This window comes from Miniopterus schreibersii, assembly GCF_964146895.1.
Source record: "Miniopterus schreibersii genome assembly, chromosome: 1".
Classification (NCBI taxonomy): domain Eukaryota; kingdom Metazoa; phylum Chordata; class Mammalia; order Chiroptera; family Miniopteridae; genus Miniopterus; species Miniopterus schreibersii.
This window is the reverse complement of record NC_138101.1, coordinates 73,950,677-73,971,767: the sequence shown is the minus strand read 5'-3', so window position 1 is coordinate 73,971,767 and position 21,091 is coordinate 73,950,677. Positions and strand designations below refer to the sequence as shown.

General features: G+C 34.9%; 1 protein-coding gene across 1 annotated transcript in view; it reads right to left on the bottom strand.

The window, feature by feature from the left end:
- Positions 1–21,091, bottom strand: part of TASOR2 (transcription activation suppressor family member 2) — a 75,291-nt gene that overhangs the window by 35,595 nt on the left and 18,605 nt on the right. Inside the window, 12 exon segments of the mRNA XM_081154537.1 lie at positions 177–239; positions 338–410; positions 3,988–4,091; positions 4,873–4,973; positions 7,018–7,117; positions 7,218–7,237; positions 7,323–7,447; positions 7,576–7,713; positions 9,511–9,602; positions 19,122–19,194; positions 20,189–20,284; positions 20,553–20,698. Coding sequence (XP_081010663.1) covers positions 177–239; positions 338–410; positions 3,988–4,091; positions 4,873–4,973; positions 7,018–7,117; positions 7,218–7,237; positions 7,323–7,447; positions 7,576–7,713; positions 9,511–9,602; positions 19,122–19,194; positions 20,189–20,284; positions 20,553–20,698 — 1,131 coding nt within the window.

Below are 21,091 nucleotides of genomic sequence, written 5' to 3'. Positions count from 1 at the left end.
ATGAAGTTCAGAGGAAAGGCTAAGCCAGCAAAGGGAACAAAGAAGAATCTACCAGGGAGGTTAAAGAAAGAGCTATTTAAAAGAATAAACTAGTTACCAGGGTTGAGAGATTAAGTAAGATGAGGACAGAAAAATATACGACAGATTTAGTGAACTGGAAGTCACTGCACCCTTACCTGCTGATAGGGATGAATGGAATAAATGTAATCCATGTAGAGCCATCTGCTCATCTCCAAAATCTATACAGAATGAGAATCAGAAGAAAAGTTATGTTGCTGACTTTATAAAACAAAAGTAAACACACAAAAAAATAGTTTTTAAAAAAAGTTGTCCTTACTTGTTTCTGATATTAAGGTTGATGATGTAAGTAAAATGAAAACCTCCCGATCTTCTAAGCATTTGATGAGTGCCTTAAACAAACAAACAAAGATTCAATTCATCTCCGTCCTCTATCACACTACTTTTCAGTAAATTTTGAGCTCATGAAAAGTAAGTAAGTAAATAAGTAAATTTAATGTGAAATGTTAGTGTTTATGGGAATCAGGAGAATTTTGCCCCCAGTATCAGAAGCTGCAAGTTCCTTAGCACTCAAATAAGCTTGACCCTGTTAGGGCTACACATAATAACTAGAACATCAAGGGTTAGTTTTAGGATAGTTCAACTATATAACAAATCCATCAGAAAAGACTAATTTCATTTTTTCACTGAGATGCTTGACATTTCATATTACTGTCTAAATAGGCATTCTGTTACCATTTAGTCACTACAAATTCAAGGTGAATTACACCTATGGTTAGCACCTGAAGCTCATGTTTATACAAAACACATCACAGAACCCCAGAACTAGAAAGACCGGAAGATTCTGTCTAATAAAAGAATCCTTTTTACAGCATCCTAAAAGATAGAAAATAACATAATTAACTCCTGTGGCAATAAACAAAATGCAGATGAAAATAATTTTTTCTCTTTTTTCCCTCCACCACAGTCTTCAGTGGAATCTTGAGCTAAAACAAAACAGTAACAAAAAAACCCTGAACAAAAAATAATCAAAAAAGCCTTGAAAGTTTAATGTTTACAGCAAATTGGGAAATTTTGTCCCCAGGTCAGAGAAAGTTACCTAAAAGCTAGGAGGAAGTCAATGGGGGAAAAAAAAAGGGACCATCTACAATACTTTCAACAATAAAGATAAATAAAAAAATTAAATTAAAAAAGGTATCATTCTAGATTATAAAAATAACAGTTCCTCTTTTCTATTATTCACCATTTCTAAAGCCTACATACCCATTAACAAAGATAAAATCCAATACTCATACAATAATTTTTCAGTAAAAAAAAAAAAAGCCTAAAAATACAATGTATTATAAAGTGATATAACATTCTATTTTAAAAACTGGTAGGCAGAAGCCTAAATATATGGTAAATTGATGAATTAATCAATACATATTTCAAGTATGAAAAAAGACTTTTCTAATTATTATTAGAACTAAATTATGACAATTCACTCACAGGAACAATCACTATTGTGAGTTTCCATACCCTTCTATTATAGCCCCTACGCATTTGATAGTTTACATTTTTGTCTCTCCATAGTCCTATACGTTGCTTTTTCTTTTTTTTTTTAAACGTATCTTTATTGATTTCAGAGAGAGGAAAAGAAGGGGGAGAGAAAGAGAGAGAGAGAAACATCAATGATGAGAGAGTCATTGATCGGCTGCCTAGCCCGCAACCCGGGCATGTGCCCTGACCGGGAATCGAACCCAGATCTCCTGGATCCTAGGTCGATGCTCAACTGCTGAGCCACACCCAGCTGGGCAGTCTTACAAGTTTCTTGATGATAGAGACTATTTTCTATTTTTGCTTCTGGCACATAGTAAACACTCAAGAATTACTGAATAAATATACCAATAATTACATATACCCATAGCTTTGGTATCTACTAAATTGCAAACAGGTAAAGTCCTTATTTCATTTTCTATTGATGTAAAAAAGTGAAAATGACAAATAATTAGACTCTACATTGTTCTGCATTTTAGCTTTGTAAAATAGATGAAAAGTAAAATCCCTATTTACTTAAAACCATACATTTCTATCTCCCTCCACAAAAATGTGCAAATAAAACAGAAATATGTAGTATAAATTACTAGTCTCTCAAATTATGTTGGAAGGGCTACATAAAGTTCCTATTTTAATCTTTGTGGGGAGAAATCATAGAATCTTTTAAATATGTACTTCTAGATATTTATACACAGAAAACATCTAGCCATACATGTCCTTTAACACCCTTTTAAAGAGACCTTGCTCTGTACTGTTCTTGAAGTTCAGTGTTCTAGGTACAAGCCCTCATACAGTTTATTCAAGGGACATTTATTGCTCATCCACTATATACCAAGCACTACGGTGTCAAAGATGCTTAAGACATGATACCTGTCTTCAAGGAACTCAGGGAATTTAAAAATTATTCATAACATATGAAGCAAGAAAAGCATGGAGCACTGAAGAAAAAGAACCATAAGTGATATGTAATTCCTATTAATTATTATTAAATAGTTCTCAACCAAAGCCAAGTTCTGCACCAAGTCTCTATTATTTTCAATGCCATAAGCACTTACAAGTAGTTCCTTCACTAATGCATTTTCTGAAAGTATCTTTGGAATTTATTCCTTTTAATTTCCAAACATAAAATGGACCATGGTGCTTCAAAAGTCATAGCTTACAATCCTACAGTAGATATTGAATATTATCCCCTCAGCATCCAATGTCACCCATTCCAACTCCTTACTACAGAGTTCTCTGCTGTGGAGCACCACTGCAGATTGGGTGGAACTACCCTCATACCCAATTCTGGAAGGTGAGTTCTGAAAGGTCTGAGCTAATTAGTGTAGTCCATTCCCTTTGTGGTTACTGATTGAGAGATGTGCAGATCTCTCTCTCTCTCTCTCTCTCCTTTCCTCTCCCCCTCCCTTCTCGCTTTGTCTTCCTCCTCCCCCCCCTTCTCTCTCTTTCTTCCTCTCCCCCCCTTCCTTCCCACCCTCCCTCCCTTTTAACACTTAGAATTGAGAAGTTAAGCGTATTAAATACCTTTACTGTTTAAGTCAGTTTGGGTTTCTGTTACAAGCAACTTCAAGTATGTTAACTGACAGCTTACCTTCAAAGCTGCTATAAATGTTCGATTTTAATGTATTCATTTCTTGCTACCTACTATGGGGGAAAGTCCATCATGTCACTAAAGGGTTCAAACTTGTTTGGTCACTGTTCTACACCCACACCATTTCCTCTTCGATGTTTAAAATCACTCAATACAGAGTCAGCATCTATTCCTACCCTCACACTGTGGAAGTCTGATTAACATAACGGGAAGAAGTCTGGATCTTTATCTATTTCTCAGTAGAGTCTTACTTTCTACACCACAAAAACAATAGAAGCGGCAACTTCCCCTCACCCATAAATCTATGGATTTACACAGGTCACTTTTAAGGAACTATGGTGGGGGTGGGTAGGGAGAGATTAACCAAGAATTTGTATGTATATATGCATAAACCCAGGGACACAGACACAGTGTGGTGAAGGCCTGGGGTGGGGGAGAGGTAGAAGGGGTCAATGGGGGGAAAAAGGGGGGACATCTATAATACTTTCAACAATAAAGATAAATTTTAAAAAAAAGAACTATCTCACAAGCAGTACTTTGATTAATGCAAAAACACTAGGGATCTACTCGATTCTGTCATAAAACAAAAATGACAAAAAAAAATGAGAAAAACTGTTCTTATTCTTAAAACCAGGAGTATAAACTGACTAGTGAAACAAATTAAGATACAAAGATGAAAATATCAGTCAATAAATACTATATCAATAATATGTAAATAAAAATTAAAGGATAAAAATCCTTTCACTAAGCTAAAATAACAATCTAGGCACAGCAACTAATAATTAGATATCGAATTCTCAATTTAAGGAAAACATAATTATTTTAAAATTGATGATTCTTACCAATTGCTTATTTTTAATGACTTCGGTTAGTTTATCTATTTTTTCCCCTTGTTTGTTTGATAGTTCCACCTCATACATATTGAAGCACATATCTTGGCAACAGACTGAACAAAAATCAGAAAAACAGAACATTTCTTATTTTAAAATACTATTACGCTTTTTTAAATAACCAATTTATTCATTTTATATAATAAAATGTCAAAAGAAAAACTAAGAATATGATTAAAAAAAATTATCATTCAATGTTCTTGGTTATAAAACACCTCAATAAAAAGTTACTGTATAAAGTATTGGAAAACAATGCTTTCATTTATACTGACACTACTATAACAAGGCAAATAAATACTATATAAATAATATAAACATCAATGTTCCATAAATTAATCTAAATGACAGAAAAATTTCCTTCTCAGGTCTTCTGTTTTTTCCTCTTCATTTAGAAGTACATACCTGAACTTTGGGTGATGAGCACATAATGCAACGTACAGAGGATGCATTACAGTATACACTTGAAACTTATATAATCTTGTTAACCAATGTCACCCCAATAAATTTAATAAAAAAGTACATACATAAAGACAACCATAAAAACTCTGTCTCCTCAAAAGAAATGATTATGAGTCTTCAACTATTTGAAAGTATATCTGTTTGCTTAAATCTCTGAGTATTCTATATTAAAGATAGACTTTGCAATCTTAGATGAAACTACCTTTCATAGTTTCTATTTGCCCCCCAAGTAACTGAATCATATAGCAATTCTGCAACTTTCACAAAAGACTCTTTTAAGAATCACCGAAGGCAAAACAAAAGTAAGTGTGTGTATAAGACAGGGAATAACTGGAACAAAGCCCAAGACATACAGTGTATCATTACATTTGAACCAACCTTTTTGCTCCAAGTAATTCTGTTTTCTAAAGGCAGCTTCTGGTAGTATTTTTTTTAAAGATGACACTCTCATTACATACTTAAAATCTAGTTCATGTGGTCTAAAAAACAAAATAATATCATGTGAAATAATAAACATAGAAACTATCTACAGCTTTGTATATAATATTTGGTTTTCTAACATAAATGCTAATAAAAATATTATAACCACAAAAATCCTTAAATTGGTAAACTTCTGGTCAAATATGTATATTTATAAATATTACACATTTTCAAATATTTGATCCCATAAAACATGGTCTACATACATGTTCACATTTTCTAACTACATGTATTTTTGGCATAACCAAAATATACAGATTTGTGAAAGAATTATGCATACTGTAATGAGAATTTGCTATGTAAGGGTTGAAAACTTCTGACAATATTGTACTGCCTACCATGCAATGTCACAGAACAAACCACATCCAGACTTTTGCATCGTTTCACCTGATACAATTTTTTCCTTCTTTACAACTCACTTTGAAATAGTTATAGACTTATAGATACCCTCTTTTCTCTAAATACTTGTGTGTGCTTAAAAAATGACATTTCCTTATACAACCACAAAACAACAAACAAAATCAAGAAATTAACAATGGTATAATACAATTAATTAACCAACAGACCTTATTCTACCAACTGTCTCACTAAGGTCCTTTACAATAAAAGAAAAAAAATTTTGTAGTAGAGGGTCCTCTCCAGGATGGCACACTACATTTAGATATGTCTGTTCAGTCTCCTTCAAGCTGGAACAGTCTTTGTCTTTATGTTTAATGACTTTGATATTTTTGGAATAATATAGACCATTTATTTTGCAGAATGTCTCTCAACCCTGGTATGTTTGTTTCCTCCTGATTAGAATGGCAGGAATATCACAAAAATGATATTGTGTTATTCATGTGCTTCCTGATGTGATGCACAGAAATGTTAATTCCATTCCTGACAACGATAACTTAACTGCTTAGTTAAGATGGTATCTGCAGCCTGGCCGGGCATGGCTCAGCAGTTGAGCATCGACCTAGGATCCAGGAGATCGGGGTTCGATTCCCAGTCAGGGCACATGCCCGGGTTGCGGGCTAGGCAGCCAATCAATGACTCTCTCATCATTGATGTTTCTATCTCCCCCCACCCTTCCTCTCTCTGAAATCAATAAAGATATGTTTAAAAAAAAAAAAAAAAAAAAAGATGGTATCTGCAGTTTTTTTCCACTGTAAAGCCCATATTTTTCCCTTTGTAATTATTAAGTTGTGAGGAAATATGTAAAGACAAAGTAAATACCATCAAGCTTTCACTTTCTATTTTAAGTACCCACTGATTATTGTGATATCGACAATGGTGATTGTCTAATTCCATCCTTCTTTCTACACTTGGTTAGTTGCACTCTACAGTAAGAAAGAACTTTCCCTTCTTTCTCATTTACTTATTCAAAGAATACATACTTTATTCTATGGGTTATAATCTCTTCTTCTTAAAAAAGGCCAATAGAAAAAAAATGAATTGATAGCAAACCAGTTTTTGTCTTATATTTCAACTAAACTATGTCTACCTATCAATGGTTGTCAATACAAACTAAGAATAGACTAAAAAAGAGTTCATAAAATGCCCTTCACTGTTCTCCAGAAGAAAATTTTATAATTCATTATAATGTAAATATATAGCACCCACTCTATTTAATACTATACTAGCTAGAAAAACCATGGGAGTATTAGAAAATCGGATACTGCAAATCTTAATAAAGATTCAATAATATAATTAAGTGGCTATAATCTGCTGTATCTGCTATCTAGGCAAATCAAATTTGTTTTCTGGGGAAAAGTTTAGCTTCTAGTATTAAATCATCCCTCCATGAATGGATTAAGATACTAAAATTTAAAAAGTGAGTTTTCAAAGATTATAAAACAAATTTAAGGCCACGGTTAGAATTTAGATATGAATTTAGGTCTACTGTGTCATGGTCCTAGATGCTCTATACATCTGACCAAAAGTACTCTAATCTAACACCAAATACAACTGCTATATTTCACACCAGTGCCAACAAACAAGAACTCAAAATGAGAATTTTAAAAAATTATGCAAGCAGTAGTAAAGAAATTCAGTACTTACAGTTGTGTTGGAACCACTGTACCATAAGAGGACCAAAGAGTTATGTCACACAGCAGACAACCTTGAATAATTAACTTCCCTTTCCATGGGGAGATGAGAACTTTAAGAAATGAGGGTAAGAAAAAAAAAAGAATTATTTTCTTTAGGAAGAAAACATTTACTTTAAAAAACCTAAAAGAACCAATTAAGTAATTCCTTACCATTTTCACGGAGTTCAAGTCTAGAAAAGAAAAAAAAAAAAAAGCCATTTTATAAGAGCAAAGGAAATATATACAGGAAAACAAAAAATGTACATAATTACTTACATGCTTTTATGAGCTGGTGCTGCCATCTTTTTAGGTTCCCTGTACTGAAAAGCTACAATTACATAAGGATGAATCTGTCTAGGTCGCTCAATAACAGTGCTGCCTGAAATTTCATACAGGTAATACTGAAAGAAAAAAAATTATGATCAGGGTAGCACTACAGAATTCCATATGCACCAAGCTGATCTCAACCCACCCAGTCCTGAAACTTAACACATTAGAAGCAGAAATGTATCTTAGAAATGATTTATACCTGACTCAATTCAAAGGCACGAAAATGACTCGTCTTGTGAGAAACCTTGTTAGTATTTGCAGCCACGTGGCAATCATAGCCAGAAGATGGGCTAATATAGTTAGCTGTATAATTCTCAGACACAAATTTGACTTTTCCCTAGAATGAAAATATTAAGACTAATCAGATGTCTTCAAATAGCAATAATTTTACTCTAGGATTCACTTTTAAGTAGCTGAATAAAGATTTCAATGTATTTCAACTAATAGTTAACTGTGTTAAGAATTAGAACTATGGTTCTTAGAAAATAATCTTTAAGGCCAACAATAGTTTTAATTATCTATGAACCCCTTAAAATTGTATTTAAAAGTTGGGTATGTCTGGGCATCTTTCTGAGACAGAAGTCCGTTTTTTTTCATCACAATATCAAAGGAATACATGAATCATCCCAAATCTAAGAGAACCATTTCTTTAAAATAAAAATTATATAGCTTAACAAATAGACTGGTTACTCAATGACTGTAACATAAAAGATGACAAATAAAATCTAAAATTTCAAAAGATGAGTTTCCAAACTGAGTATTAAGTTATTATCAATTGTAAATTACAGATCAAGATACATCTATTACACTAGGAACCAGTAATTCAGCAAGGAGCAATAAACAATAGTATTTCTCATTATAGACTTGTCTTCATCAAGGGTTACATGTCTTTCAGAAAAAAGAAGAGAAAAAAAAGCAGTCAAGTTTTTTTATTTCATATCCTGAAATATCATGATTTTAAAAGCTGTTTTGAACAACATAATGACATAGATAGGAAAAATAAAAATACACTAAATATATACCAAAACAAGGTATGAGATTACAACTTTTATTTACCTTTACAAAAAGAATGTAATTATTTAAAAGATGTTTGTTCGTTTTTTGCTGTTAAGATCCTGTCTCTTCACTTATAGGACCACCAAAAGCAATTCTTTGGTCTAAGAAGCCAAAGAATATAAACAATAAGAAGGACTGAGAGCATGCAGGCAAAAACTAACTGGCAACATCCATCAGACAGAGTAGGATACAGGGGAAAGAAACCAATGGCAAGGCAATCTGACATAAATAAAAAACCAAACGTTTCTTATCTGAGCTGACAGGCACATTTTCTACAACAGAACTACAGTACTTGTGATGGAGCAGGAGAGGGAATGTAAAAGCAGTGAGTGTGCCAGTGCAATGCTACTTTCCCTCCAGTTCTTAGGGACAAATTTTGAAATATAAACCATTTATACTCTTAAAACAACAACAACAGTACTATTAGATTTATAACCAAAGAACTTAGGAAGCTAAAACAAAAGAAAAAACAGCAAAAAGACCACAGAATATGTCCTCAAAAAGCCCACTGACCTCTAAAATCAGCACTTTCCTACTCCTTGAGTGAAAATTCTAATTGCAAGATTCACTTATATAGAACTATTAAAGGGCGTTTATTTCTGAGATCATTAGTTAAAGGTGCCACATGAAGCTGTAAACAAGGTACGGAAGTTTTAGGGATAAAGAAAATAAAGATTTCTTATTGTGACCATTTAACTCAGACAACAAATGTTGCTTTCTACATTCATTTCTTTTAACTGTAACCACACAGTTTTACAAGCAGCTACTTGTTTTCTGTTATTTAATGTCTGAAAAGTGGCATTGTGGGACAGGAGTGAGAGAAAGACTTCACTGAGGACCTTTTGCATTGTATTATTTCAAAGATTGTTTTTAAACGTATTCATAGATCATGTACTAAATAAACAAAAAATCTTTGTCTTTAAAAGAAAGCAGAAATAGCAATTACATTTTCTGATTTTTGAATAGCTGTCTTTAGTGAGGACTATGTTTAGCAAATGATCTGCAAAGAACATTATCACAGACTGATAACCTTTATTTTTAAAAAGAAAAATGATACAGAAGCACATTTAGGCTTTACCTTAATTAGATTAAAAATTACAATATAACCAGACTTCCCATGATACCATGGTCTTGCATGAAGATAGTCTGCGTATTTGGAAACGTATACACCTATAAAAGCATAGAATATAGGTTAATTTACACTTTTAAAAGGTTTACACACATACAATTCTGATGTAAGTCTACCTTTAACTGAACAAGACACAAGATAAATAAAAGTCACATTAAAAACTGTTTTGAAACTGCTTACTTTAAAAAAACTATTTGCATTATTCTGAAGGTACAGAAACATTAGAGCTAAAATAAGACAGAACATGTGTGACTGACAACCAATTTTCTACTAGGGTCCCAGTAACAAAAAGTGATAAAGTATCACATTCTTGGAAAATTCTAAGTGTTTTTTCTCCATGCAATCATCCAATGAAAAGACCTATGGTACTCTGATTCTCAAGTTATTTTTTGCAAAAAAATCTCAGGAAGCACAGTAGCCCCACCTTATTCACAGGGGATACGTTCCAAGCCCCCTAGTGGATGCGTGGAACCATTGACAGTACTGTACCCTAAATATACTGTTTTTTTCCTGTACATACACACCTATGATAAAGTTTCATTTACAAACTGGGCACAATAAGAGATTAACAACAACTGAAAATACAACAGAACAATTATAACAATATATCATAATAAAAGTTATGTAAATGTGTTCTCTCCTCTCTCAAAGTATCTCAATTGTAAAGGCACACCTTGCTTTACTGCTCAGTGCTTTATTGTGCTTCACAGACATCGTAGTTTTTAAAAATTGAAGGTTTGTGGCAATTCTCCATTGAACAAAATCTTTTGGTGCCACTTTCCCAAGAGCATTTGCTCTCTTTGGGTCTCTGTGTCACACTTTGGTTAATTCAAACAGGGTGGAGCAAAGGGAGATTAATAGTTGTGAGTATGTGAATGTACACAGAGTTTAATTTATTATTATATTACTAGGATGTTCATACAAACAACTGTAAACCTACTTTTGCCCACATTGTATTTCAAACTTTATATTTGTTATGTTTATCTGTGACCAGTGATATTTGATGTTACTATTATAATTGTTTTAGGGTGCCACAAACCATGCCTATGTAACACAGTGAACTTAATCAATAAATGTATGTTCTGATTGCTCCACCAACCAGCCGTTCCCATTTCTCTCCCCTACCCTCAGGCCTCTGGGTTCCCTGAGACAGCTATATTGAAATTAGACCAATTAATAACCCTACAGTGACCTCTAAGTTATCAAGTAAAAGGAAGGGTCCCACATTTCTCACTTTAAATCAAAAGCTAAAATGATTAAATCTAGTGAGGAGGCATGTCAAAAGCAAAGACAGGCCAAAAGTTAGGCCTCTTACTTCAATTAGCCAAGTTGTGGATGCAACAGTTAAGTTCTTGAAGAAAATTAAAAATTATATTCCAGTCAACATGAAAGATAAGAAAGCAAATTAACCTTATTGCTGATACGGAGAAAGTTTTAGTGGTTTGGGTAGAAGCTCAAATCAGCCACAAGACTCCCTTAAGCCAAAGCATAAAGAGCCAGATCCTAACTCTCTTCAGTTCTATGAAGGTTGAGAGTGGTGAGGAGGCTGCAGAAGAAAAGTCTAAAGCCAGCAGAGGTTGGTTCGTGAGGTTTAAGGAAAGAAGCCGTCTCTGTAACATAAAGTGGAACAAGGTGAAACAGGAAGCACTGATGAAGAAGCTGCAGCAAGTTGTCCAGAAGACCTAACAAAGACAACGAAGGTGGCTACACTAAACAACAGATTTTCAATGTAGACAAAAGAGCCTTCTATTAGAAGACGATGCCATATAGGATGTTCATAGCAAGAGAGCAGAAGTCAATGTCTGGTTTCAAAGCTTCAACAGATAGGTTGACAGTCTTGTTGGGGGCTAATGCAGCTGTTGACTTTAAGTTGAAGCCAATGCTCATTTATCACTCTGAAAATCATAGGGCCCTTAATAATTACACTAAATCTACTCTGCCTGTGCTCTATAAATGGAACAACAAAGCCTGGAAAACAGCACATGTTGAACTGAATATTTTAAGACCACTACTGAGATATAATGCTCAGAAGAAAAGATTCCTTTCAAAATATCACTGCTCAATGACAATGCATCTGGTCACCCAAAAGCTCTGATGGAGATATGCAATGAGATTGATGTTGGTTTCATGCTTGCTAACACACCATCCATTCTGCAGTCCATGGATCAAGGAATAATTTCAAATTCCAAGACTTCCTATTTAAGAAATACATTTCAGGAGATTCCAAGATGGCAGTGGATTGAGTGGAAGCTACACTGGCACTCTCCCCGGACCAAACTGGAATTACAACTAAAATAGAGAAAAATCACTTTGAATAATCAACTACATCTGAAGACTAGCTGGAGAGCACCCTCATAACCAAGGATGAAAAGTGTAGACTGCGTAGAGACTGGTAGGAAGTGCGGAGGCGTGAGTGCTGCCCCACCCTGCTGGAAAACCTTTTGCCCCACCCTGTGGAGTTTCTGCAGCCCGAGGCTCATTAAGAGACTGAATGGCAGCCTGTGGGTGCTTTGAGTCTGTGTGTGATTTGCTTCTGGACCCAGGGTTTGGAAAAGCAGACCGTGGTGTGCATCTCAATCCTGTCCAAACACACTCAGCGCCAGCAGAGGAAACCACAAGCTGTGGAGTGCACAAAACTTTAAACAGGGTACTAAAGGTCAGTCACAAACGGCTTCTGACATTGGCTTGCACTGGAGACCATCCACAAGACTGGGAATCCTAGCAGATCAACCTAAAACATAGAAACAAATCCAAACAGGCAGCCAAAATTGGGAGACAAAAAAATAAGCCCCAAATGAAAGAATAAAAGAATTCTCCAGAAGATGAGCTAAATGAAATGAAGATAAGCAATCTAGCAGATATAGAGTTCAGAATACTGATTGTAAGGAAGCTAAACAGCGTGAAAAAAGAAATGGAAACTATGAAGGAAATTAAGAATGACATAATAGAAATTAAAACAACATTGGAAGGAACAGACAGCAGATTAGGGGAAGCTGAGGATCAGATCAGACAATGAGAAGACAGGGTAGAAAATAATCACTCAATCAGAGAACCAAAAGGAAAAAACAGAAGGACAGTTTAAGGGGACTGTGGGGCAATATGAAATGTAACAATATTCACATCATAGGAGTACAAGAAGATGTAGAAAGTAAGCAAGGAATAGAGAGCCTGTTTGAAGAAATAATGGCAGAAAACTTCCCTAACCTGGTCAAGGAAAAAGTCACACAAGTTCAGGAGGCACAGAGTCCCAAGCAAGAAGAACCCAAAGAGGCCCACACCCAGGAACATCACAATTAAAGTGACAAAAATTTAAGATACACTGAGAATCTTAAAGGCAGCAAGAGAAAAAGCAATCTGTTACCTACAAAGAAGCTCCCATGAGGCTATCAGATGATTTCTCATCAGAAACTCTACAGGCCAGAAGAGAATGGCATGAAGTATTCAAGGTAATACAAAACAAGGATCTGAAACCAAGACTACTCTACTCTAGCCAGCAAGGCTATCATTCAAAATAGTGAAATAAAGAGCTTTCCAGACAAAAAAAAAGGCTAAAGGAGTTTATCGCCACCACTGCAAGAAATGTTAAAGGGACTGCTATAATAAGAAGTTGAAATAGAGAGAATAAGAAACATAGGCATAAAGAAATGAAATGATAATAAGTACCTATCAATAACAACCTTAAATATAAATGGATTAAATGCTCCAATCAAAAGGCATAGGGTAGCTGAATGAGTAAGAAAACAAGACCCAAATATATAAGACTCACCTTAAGAGAACAAGACTCACACAGGCAGGAAAAAACAAACAAATTTCTGGAGGACTTTAAAGGAGATATGGAGAGCAATAGTCATAGTAGGGGACTTTAACACCCCACTGACTTTACTGGATAGATGTTCCAGGCAAAAATTCAACAAGGAAACAGTGACTCTAAATGGCACACTAGATCACATGGATTTAATTGACATTTACAGAACATTCCACTCCAAAGCTGCAGAACAGGCATTCTCAAATGCACATGGGACATTCTCAAAGATAGACCACATGTTAGGACACAGAAGTCTGTAAGTTCAAGAAGACTGAAATAATATCAAGCATCTGCCTGGACATTTATACCATGGAATACTACGCAGCAGTAAAAATGAAGGATCCCTTACCGTTTGAGACAGTATGGTGGGACCTGGAGGGTATTATGCTAAGTGAAATAAACCAGCCAGAGAAAGACAAGTATCCCATGATCTTACTTATATGTGCAATCTAATGAACAAAATAAACCGATGAACAAAATAGATCCAGAGACATAGATGCATGGAACAGACTGATTAATCTCAGAAGGCAGGGGTGGGTGGGTGAGATTAACATAAGAATCTATATGCATAACCCATGGACACAGACAACAGTGGGGTGACAGCCTTGGGGGGAGGGGTATAAGGTGGGGGGAATCAATTAGGGAAAAAGGGGACATTTGTAACACTTTCAACAATAAAAATAAATTTAAAAATTTTTAAAATACATATTTCATAGCTTTGCAAGTGATGTAAGGGAGCAGAGTTGTCCAACAGAACTTTTTGCAAAGAGGGGGTAAAAAAGAAATGCATTTTGTAAGGCTATAAGTTGCCATAATAGTGATTTCTTTTGATGGATCTAAGCAAAGTAAATTAAAAACCACTGGAAGGGATTCACCATTCTAGATGTCATTAAGAACATTCATGATGCGCGGCAGTAAGTCAAAATATGAACATTATCTGGAGTTTGGAAGAAATTTTTTTTTTTTTTTTTAATATATCTTTATTGATTTCAGAGAGAGGAAAGGAGAGGGAGAGAGAGAGATAGAAACATCAATGGTGAGAGAGTCACTGATCAAGCCCGCAACCGGGCATGTGCCCTGATTGGGAATCGAACCCCAATCGCCTGGATCCCAGGTCGACGCTCAACCGCTGAGCCATGCCCGGCAGGGCTGGAAGAATTTTATTGCAATCCTCATGAATGACTTTGAGGAATTCAAGACTTCATTAGAACCCAGCCAGGCGTGGCTCAGTGGCTAAGCATTGACCTAGGATCCAGGAGATCATGGTTCAATTCCTGTTCAGGGCATATGCCCAGGCTTTGAGTTCAATCCCCAGTAGCGGGCGTGCAGGAGGCAGCTAATCAATGATGACTCTCTCATCATTGATGTTTCAACTCTCTCTCTCCCTCTCCCTTTCTCGATCTGAAATCAATAAAGATGTATTTTTTAAAAAAAGACTTCAATGGAGGAAGGAACTGCAAATGTGGTGAAAAAGCAAGAGAACTAGAATTAGAAACAGAGTCTGAAGATAAGATTGAATTGCTGCAATATCATATAAAACTTTAACAGACAAGGAGTTGCTTCTTATGTATGAGCAAAGAGAATGATTTCTTGAGATGGAATCCACTCCTGGTGACGATGCTGTGAAGACTGTTGATAAAGCAGTAGCAAGGACTGAGAGGACTGATTTAAATTTTGAAAGAAGTTCTACAGTGGGTAATATGCCATCAAACAGCATTACATGCTACAGAGAAATTGTTTGTGAAAGGAAAAGTCAATCTATGTGGCAAACTTTATTTTTGTCTTATTTTGAGAAATTGCCACAGCCACCCCAACCTTCAGTACCACCCTGCTCAGTCAGAAGCCATCAACATCGAGATAAGACCCTCCATCAGCAAAAAGATTACAACTTGCTGAAGGCTCAGATGATGGTTAGTATTTTTTAGCAATAAAGTATTTTTTGATTAAGGTATGCGCATTGTTTTTTAGATCTAATGCAAATTTAATAGACTACAACATATCTTTTATATGTACTGGGAAACAAAATAATTGTGACTGGCTTTATTGAGATTCTCTCTGGAATTGAACCTTAATATCTCCAAGGTATGTCTGTACTGCACTCACCCTCAATCAGTGTAACCATCCCTTACTTGCAGTAAATGGCTTAGTGCCACTCATTTCGGGGGGGTTCCTTGCTGAAGTTGTTTATATACGCTAAATGCTTCTGGCACGACACACCATTGCCAATTGGAACATGTTTTCTGTTCACGTCTCCCACCTACAGATTTAATCCTTTTTTCATCTTAAGTAAGCACTTACACACTGGCTGTAACTTTTGCAATGTGAGGTGTGACAGCAAAACTAGCACAAATTTTTTCCCTCTTCACAATTTCATAGAATATTTGTTATCATAGATCTTAGTAACCTCAGTATACAATTTTTTTCTTTCTTTATTAAATCAAGAACTTCATCTTCTCACTTAAAGGAAGCATTTTAGGGCTTCTTTTTGGCATATCTGAATTGCTGGTATCACTACTGTTACGTTTTTGGGGCCATTATGAAGTCAAATAAGGGTTATTTGAACACAAGCATTATGATACTGCGACAGTTGATCTGATTAGGGGCTACAAAGTGACTAATGGGTGGGTAGCATCTACAGTACGGAGATGTTGGACAAAGTGACGATTCACGTCCTGGGTGGGATAGCACAAGATTTCATCATACTGCTCAGAACGGTACAATATAAAACTTATGAATTGCTTATTTCTAGAATTTCCCATTTAATATTTTCAGACATTGGTTGACAGCAGGTAAATGAAGCCACGGAAAAGTAAAACTGCAGATAAGGGGGGACTATTATACTCTTACTTAATAAAGTGTACCAAGGTTTACTAATAACGGTAGGTCTGTGCTAGGCAGCTGTGACACAAAGGGAAATAAAACAAGGTCCTTGTCTTCAAGCAGCTTATTCTGCTACACTACAAATTCCAGTAAAACAGGGGTAATGTTAGTTTTGTTCACCATTGTAGCCATATCACAGCCAAAAATGTAGTAGGTTCTTAATATTTATTAGACATAGGTTACATTTGAGGACACACAGAATTAGAAATAATTAATTCTATTTGCCTGGGAAAGGAGTTCTTTAGACAGAGGAACACAATTCTAAGTAGAGAACAGAGTGAACAAAAGTATGAAAGCATAAAAAATCATAAATTGTTTAGAACAGTAGGCCAGTGTTGAAAGCAGGAGAGAAAGTGGTGAAAGTTGAGGTTGAAAAGAAACCTTGAAACTGTACAAAACAGTAAAGATTTTTGTAGGACTTGTTATTAGCTTAGACTTTATTCTGAAGGCAATAGAGACTGATCAAATAAATATTAGTCTAAAGAGGGGAGAGACTAGATCTAAGATCAACTAGAAAGCAAATGTAGGAGTTGAGACAAGAGAGGAGGATCCCCACAAGGCAGCAACAATGAGAAAGAGAAGGAAAGGACAGATTTCAGAGATATTCCTGAATGGAGATCTATCTTTTGAAATGTAAAAGAATGGTGAGAACACTTTGACCTAATGGGAAGGAAAATGAACTGGTGATCAGAAGTTTAGGTTCCAGCTCCAAGTTTCCCCTTTACTAACCACCACCATGTGACTAAGGAGTATGTCACCGAAGCAGGGAGGGTGGGCTTGCCACACTGATAACATAAACCACAGGATTCTCAAGAAGATTCAGAAAGAGCAATAGACTTTTAAAATTATAAAACACTACATTAATATAAGGTATTACTATTACACACAGGACCACCCATTTCTACTTGAGCCCCAAACTATAAAATATACACAGGCAGTAGTGCCAATTATATTACCAACCCCAGTATATGTGTTTAAGAAGAATGTGTATTTGTTAGGAACAATACAGTTTCTACTCCACCACCCCATGAAGCCAGCCTCTCAAACATCATCAATAAAAACATGAGATTGCAGAAAAATGGCCTTATTTTTTAGAGATGTAAGCTGAGGTGTTTACCTGTAATATACTTTCAAATTCTTCCACCAAAAAAAAAAATCCCTCCCCAACAAATGAAAGGAATGATGCAAAACACCTGTTAAACCTACGTGATGGGTATATTATATCATGTTCTCTTCTTTTCTATGTTAGCATTTTTCATAAAGGAAAGAAGGAGCAGGGTGTATGAAAAAGAACAGGCAAGAAGAAAAACGTTTTATTTAAAGAGTTATTGAGTTATGAATTTATCCCCTTTCATGTCTTTTAGAAGAGCTGAATGTAAGTTTAAAAAAATTTTGTTTTACACAGTTATCATATGACCCAGTAATTATACTCCTAGGTATATACCTGAGAGAAATAAAAATACATATCTGTACAAAACTTGTCGCGAATGTACACAGCAGAACTTTTTATAATAGTCAAAAGGTGGAAACAACTAAATATCCATCAACTGATGGATTTAAAAAAAAAAAAAGGTATAACTATACAATAGAATATTATTCAGCCAAAAAGGGAATGAAGTACTGGTACATGTACAACATGGATGAACCCCAAGGACACTAGGCAAATCCATTAGGCAAGAAATAGATTAGTGACTGCCTGGACTAAAGGTAGTTAATGGGAACAGGATTTCTTTTTAGGGTGATAAAAATAGTATAAAATTGTGCTGCTGGCTGCACAATCCTGTGAATACACTAAAAAACATGGAATTGTACATTTTAAATGGGTGAACTGTCTGGTATATGAATTTTACTTCAAAAGGGGTATTCAAAAAAAAAAAAAAAAGTTCAGCAGGAATCTAGCCACGAAGCTCAAATCTTTTAGTCTTGATCTCCAAATTCTGTAGCACCTGACAGAGCTAAATATACTCATTTTCTGTAAAATTACTTCCTCATTCTTAATCCATTGGACTGCTCTTGACTCCTCCTTCTACACATCCCCCCCTCCCCCTTGGTCCCATAAATGATCCAAAAGTTCTGTTCTTTGCCATCTTTTCCTTCTATACTATCCCATGCAACTAACAGTATGTTTGGCTTCAACTAACACCAACCACCATCACCTTGACCCCCAATCTCCATTCCTAATTCTTTTTCCAATTATTTTTACCACCACTAGGATATCTTCCAGAAACACTTATGAAGATCTCATTATTTCTCAAATTTAACTCATGAAAGTAGTAGTGTCCATTTACTGAGTTTACTAGGTTTGTGCTGTGGTCAGCACTTTACAGAGCCTCATGTATCCTCAAACAAATCTAGAAGATAGTTTTATCTATTTTACCAGTGAGAAAACTGAAGCTAATCCACATTCTTCACCATAAGATTACCTTTCTGTTTTATCAGCTTCCCTACCAATCTCCTCTTTCTGTGTCTCCTATCAGTAATATCACTGTAGTGTAAGTTTAAATCCTCATCTTTATTTCCTTTCTCTTACTCCTCACATTCCATAGTTGCCAAGTTTGGTCAGTTCTATCTATTCTTTATTCCTATTGCCATTATGATAGTATAGAAGAGAGCCTCACTAATCCTGGATGACTGTATTAACCTCTTGGCACTAAAAGATACCTTCGTTATCTTTTCTTAGTCCAATCAACTTCAAGTTCTGATCACATAACTTCTATTGGAAAACCTTACATCTTAGGCTCAAAACTCATTTATATGATAAAGTTCTGATTCTAAAGATTATTATTTATCGTTAATGAACCTAGCATTTAATATGAGTATCTTATGAAATTATACCCTACTTCATTTTGTAAAAGAAGAGATTCTTTTTTCTTACCTTTTGCTGGGTCACCCAGAGTGGAAATAGCACTGCTGCCAATACAGAGTCCACGCTGACATACCAACTTTGCCTTTAAACAAAAGATAGTACTTTCCTTATCATATTAGTCTTGGGTGAGGTAATGAAATAACACTGTAATCTACACGCTTTCAAATAAACATAAAAATCTTTACACTGTACATATTTATGGCACAAAGCAAGGTTATGTAAGGCAACTGTGTTTGGTTAATAGTTCAAAGTTTTTCATGAAAGTTACCATTTCTGTTAACAAAAAAGTCACCAGCAAAACCAAATTAAACAAGATCATAGATAAGTCCTCTTTTCAAGACTTCTTTTTCAAATATAGCTTTGGAATTGTCTTACTCCATAGCATCTTATTTGGAAGTAGGTGATTAAGTAAATAACTATTCTGGTATTATTATAATATCTTTATATTATATACTAAACATTTTTAAAGCAAATCTACCCTTGTTCTTTAAAAATCATTAACCCAACCAAAATGTTACCTTTGAATTATGTTACAATTGTATTTAGGTACCAAACACATCTTTGGGACATACCCTGCACACAGTTTTCTTCTCCCACAAGTCAGGTACAAGCAACAATATGGATGTTCAATCTTCAAAGACGGGAATGAAATAATTCTGAGTAGCCAGAATGCTGAAAGTGTTCATCTTATCCCCAAAACTATATCATTTAAACTTGAAAAACCTCCACAAAGAATAGAAAGTATTTATGTAAAGAGTGATACAGAATGAAGAAATATCCATTCATTCCATTAAAAGGTATTACTGATACCCAAGAAACCTGTATTAATCCAAATCTCACCATGAGCTTACAAATGTATTTAAGATATACCCTAAAATGAAACGATAAAAAGTTTGGAAATTAAATCTCTTTCATAACCAGCTTTCACTGTCATTTACATTGCTACCAAACTAAGTAACAAAAAAACCTGATGAACCGGTAATCTTACAATACTTACCAATATTTAAGTTTAATGATAAATCATTAATTTTGTACATTATTCACAAAATTAATTTTATACAACCTAAGTCCCTTACCTGAATTTCAGTTTCAAACAGAAGAAACCCGTAAGTTTCTTGAAGTTCTTCCTGAGTATAATTACTTGCTTTTTTTTCTTGGTAAAAAGTTTTGTACTGTATAGAGAGAGAATAACCAAATGATATAAACATGTTATTTTGCCTTGCTAATTTTTAAAAATGCAGCATGTGAACTGCTCCTTTTGAAAGACTAATAAAATTTATTATTTTTCTATTCTCTAGAATATATTATTACCTTCCAAGTGACTGTTTCCAAGGATCTTTTATCTAATCTGAAAAGAACTAGGCTTATATACCCCAAATGATGTTCTTTAAAGCTAAAATAAAACTAACACACAGACACAGTGTGTACCAAGTACCTCACCTCATTTAAGAAAATGTGATTTTTCACCAAAGTCACTTGACTGTACTGAAAACCATGCTCAGATGCAGAATCCAAGTAAGAAGTATGAAGAATTGAAACTGCCCTCTGGAACAGAGAGTCTGAACTCAAGGACACTGTCTCAAAAACTGTAAAACACAAACAAAAATAATGCAACTGTTTAAGATAACCAAAGGATGGAGTTAAAAGTGGTACACTAAATATCACTGAATACTTCATCTATTTCCTTCCTGTATAACTAAGACTTTTACAATGTCTTTTGGCTATCATATCTGTACTATCTTCACTTAAAGGACCTCTCATGTGAAGAAAATAATCTAAATGAATTACAATTTGGGGTGATTTTCAATACAAGAGTAAAATGCACCCCATGCCAGATCTCTTATGGCTGTGGTTTAAGCTGGGTGCTATAATCGCAGCTAGTAAAGCAGATGCGAATGTACTGTCAAGTTGGTAATAATCAGCCAACTACTCAAATCAATGTTTCACATCTTTACTATTTTTTAAACCTATGCCATATT